Here is a 4,046-nt window from a genome sequence, read left to right on the forward strand (position 1 = left end):
ATTGATAGTGTTGATGCATAATCTTTTTTTCATATTTAACAGGGAGAATAGTAGGACTAGGGGACACAAATATAAATTTAGGCAAGGTAGGAGTCATCTTCAGCTAAGATAGTTTAATTTTTCTAACAGGATGGTTGGTCTTTGGAATGGGTTGTCTTCAGATGTTGTAGAGGCAATAAATTTAAGTGAGTTTAAGAAATATCTTGATAAGTATATGAATGATAAGGGCTGGCTTTAAGATTTTTTTTATTTTTTACTATTATTTATTTATTTTTAATCATTTTAATTTAATTTAGAGGATGGAACAGCCAAGATGGACTAATAGGTTCCATGTTGTCCCAAAACATTATGTTATGTTAAATGACTCAATCAAGTCACTTCTAGTTTTTATACATCCTGAAAAACAAAGTACAAATCTTCATGCCTTTCTTCATTGCAAAAATTTATTAAATCAGGCACCATTCAAAAGCATGGCTTTTCTGCAGGACCAAAACTGTACACAGTATTATAATGATATCTCACCAGTGTTTTAAAAAAGGTTACAAAGGCTTTCTGAAAGTTATATAATATCAACTGAAATGCCTGTCATAATTCTACAGTCATAAAAATGAACAGCAGAATAATATGCTTCATAAACTTTTTAAAAGCAATGTAAATTTGCACAAATTAAGTAAAATACATGTAATGTGGATTTTGTTTATATTTCAGACATAGCCTAGAAGCTGGAAAAAAATTTTAGCCACATTACAAAAAAACAAATATATATTGAGAGTTTGCAAGTCCACAGTAATGGTATTCAGTTTTGAAAATTATGCGTTAAAATTTGAAACCACATTTTAAACCTTAGACATTTCAAAATTTTTTTTTCGGAGCCAGTATGACTGGCATTTATATATAATATAAAGAGAGAGAGTGAAAGAGCAAAATTTTGGTGACGCATTTTGGCAAAGTGTTAGGGTATGTTTTAAACATGAAATGACTTGTTCTGGTTTTATTCAGTTAAAAATATAAGAACTGTAAGCTGTATGAGCAGAGTCATTAAATTGATCTATACTAATGTTAACATACATGGCTTTCAAAGTTAAATCTTATGTTCATTAACAGAAGTTCAGCCATACTTACCAGCATCAAAACTGTGACTAAAATCAATATATACTACGTTTTATTTATGGTTTTGTCTTAAATGGGTTGCAGAAAATATTTTACAAAACAATGAAAACAGTTACTTACTAGGCCATACACTGACCATCATAACAACTCAGAAACTAAATGATATTACAATCAAAAATGTAACGTAAAATACAATTAAAATGACATGGTACTTAATCAAGGTATTATTCACTCTGTATTTGTTGAAGTAATATGTAAATGTCTCTTTTGACTTCCAAATTAACAGATTTTACAGTATAGAATGTACTAAAGTAAATTATTATAACTTTATCCACAGCCAAGTTATCAAGAGTATCTCCTACATCACTAAAGGGGGGTTTCAGTTCTTGTTTTGTTCTCAGTAAAGAAGAATTAAAAGTAACTTGATTCAGGTAATAAAAATTGCTAGATGCTCAAATAAATTACCTATAATGGTGTTTTTGAGTCATGAAATAGGAATTTTAGATATTCAAATCAGAATATTAGGAGTAATAAGTATAAGGTTTTAAGCCCAGACCTACACTTGTATTAAAGCAAAATTACTCACCTGTTACCTATAGAAGAATGCTTTGTCTGTATGTATAACATTACTCCAAGCTCATACAAACCTTTGTTTGTTAGATGTAAAGATCTGAAGGACTACATTTAGTTTTTGTTAGATGTTTTATAGATAAGAGAAATGATCTCTTTAAGCCAAGTAGCCTAGCTTAAGTTCTAGTTTTGTCATTATAATAATTACTATGTTCCTAATTTGAGACTCTCCCATATTGTTTAAAGTTTAGGAGATGTAAAAAATAAATTTACTAAATCTGTTTATTAACACCACCTTTAACCAGAGATGTGGAGTCAATATACAATGAAACTTAATACATGTCAATATTAGCAAAAATTCAATAATACTTTAATATATCACTGTACAACTAATTTTAAGCTTCATTTTTGTTACATTTTCCTTCACGAATTCTTACTATCAAAGAATGAAAAGTTGATCTATAACCAATTCTACAGAAATCTATACCTTAACTTAAGACAGGGTCAGAAAATTAAGAATTTTACAGTGTTTACAAGTTTTTGAAGTGGAAGCTACTCTGAAAACAAATGTTTTCTTTTTTAACACAAGGGAAAAACTTCACTTACCTATACCCATAAAGTCACTCTCAAAAGTTTGTGTGCTAACATCTAATAAAGATATTTCTTTTAGATGACAGGGACAAAGACAAGGAGAGCTATCTCCATTAAGACACAGTTTCTTTAAAGATGGTGTTTTCATTTCTGTTTGATTTTCAGCACAGTTTCTTTCACCTAAGATTTTTTGTCTCCATTCTTGTAGTTGACAACTCATTTTTTCTACTTGTTGTTGAAGATCTTCATTGTATCTCTCATACCTCTCACAGACAGCTTCAACTCTTGCCAATTCTTTCTTAAGCTTGATCACCTCCATTTCATTGGAATCAATCTCATCTTTTTGAAGAGTCAAAATAACGCCTGATGGGTTTTCTTCCATTTTTTTAAAATCATTTCTACATAAAAAGGAAATGAATTTAAAACTTATAACAAAAATCATACATTTGAGGAGTTTACTTGGGAATATGGGCATACTATTATCACTCCAAAATATTCATATCATTCACATTGTTTTTCTTTAGTACACTGAAATATATTAATCCAACTCCGAACACGTTAAACACTCATGCTAGTAAAATAATACTAATAGCTCATGCCTTTAACTTTTAAGTTTAATCTACAATTTTTAACTTTAACCTTAAGTCATAATTTTTAATTTCAGCTCCAAACCAGTTATTATCATACTCACACAATATATATTTGTATCATAATGTGAACAATTATTTAGTTGTACACTGTTGTATCGTAGTAGTAACATACTTTTATTATTAATTACCATTGTTCCACTTACAATGTAATAATAGTAATATATATCATTATTCCGTATCATAGCTTGGGTATTGAAAACTACTCTTTAACTTAACTTTTTTATAAATATCAACTTATATTAAATAGCGAAAATAATATTTATTGATTGTTCCCAACTGTTCATGAAGAATATACTTTACATGTTATGTAAACTGTGTTTTTCGTCCAATACGTGTAAAATATATATTTCTTGTACAATGTAATCGTATCAATACTTACACCCAGACAGTCTCTGCCGCTCGAAGAGCTCGAAGTCTAGCTAATACAGACTGACCAATTCTAGACGTAGAAGAAAAATACAATTAAGGTGCCATATTTATCCCAGAAATAATCACCCTTTTCTTTGCCTACTTGATTTTTGCTATGTACATTTAAAATATAATATATTCAAAACCGACACGTAATGATATATATTCGAAAACAAGAGCAGTGCATAATTATTGTAATTTTTTTCTGATAACATCTAACATTCTAATCCCAAGAAAGTATAATGAGATTTCGCATTCCAGTTTCGCCTAAACTGTTGTTTTCATAGAGCAAAACTACACGATGGGCTATCTGCACTCTGTCCATCGCAAATAATCGAACCACGGATGTTGACTTTGTAAGTCTATAAGTTTACCGCTAACCCACCAGGGGACTGGCCAAATTGAAGAGTTTGGTTTGGTAAGCACAATACTGTTACGTCTCTGTATGCTTGTTTGTTAATTCTTCTAAGGTACGAGTCCTTTCTTTATAAAACTTGTTTATTCTTCCTCAATACAACTTTGTAATGTACTTAATTTTCACAGTCACACATACTATAGTTCACAACAATTCACTCCCTTTCTATCGCGCTTAGACTTAATTGTCCGTCCCCGCAAACTATAGTTCCGATCTCTGTGTCTGCTATCCTCAGTTCCCGCCGACCGTAATCGCTGTCTTTCTTTCTCTCTGCCTGCTTCGTCTCTGCTACGTCTCTGCCT

General features: G+C 30.6%; 1 protein-coding gene across 7 annotated transcripts in view; it reads right to left on the reverse strand.

The window, feature by feature from the left end:
- LOC106464640 (angiogenic factor with G patch and FHA domains 1-like) overlaps positions 1 to 3,323 on the reverse strand; it is a 44,917-nt gene extending 41,594 nt beyond the window's left edge. For 2 of the 7 annotated variants that reach the window (XM_022392900.1, XM_022392908.1), the window contains exons 1-2: positions 3,065 to 3,171; positions 2,287 to 2,669 (exon numbers count right to left, since the gene is read on the reverse strand). In XM_022392900.1, the coding sequence (XP_022248608.1) occupies positions 2,287 to 2,669; positions 3,065 to 3,090 (409 nt within the window). In that variant the 5' untranslated portion in view covers positions 3,091 to 3,171. Of the gene's footprint in view, positions 1 to 2,286; positions 2,670 to 3,049; positions 3,182 to 3,300 lie in introns of those variants that run through there. The other 5 variants (XM_022392877.1, XM_022392880.1, XR_002611893.1 and 2 more) reach the window with 4 other exon arrangements.
- Positions 3,324 to 4,046: the final 723 nt, after the last annotated feature.

The sequence above is a fragment of the Limulus polyphemus genome, unplaced genomic scaffold, assembly GCF_000517525.1.
Source record: "Limulus polyphemus unplaced genomic scaffold, Limulus_polyphemus-2.1.2 Scaffold62, whole genome shotgun sequence".
Classification (NCBI taxonomy): domain Eukaryota; kingdom Metazoa; phylum Arthropoda; class Merostomata; order Xiphosura; family Limulidae; genus Limulus; species Limulus polyphemus.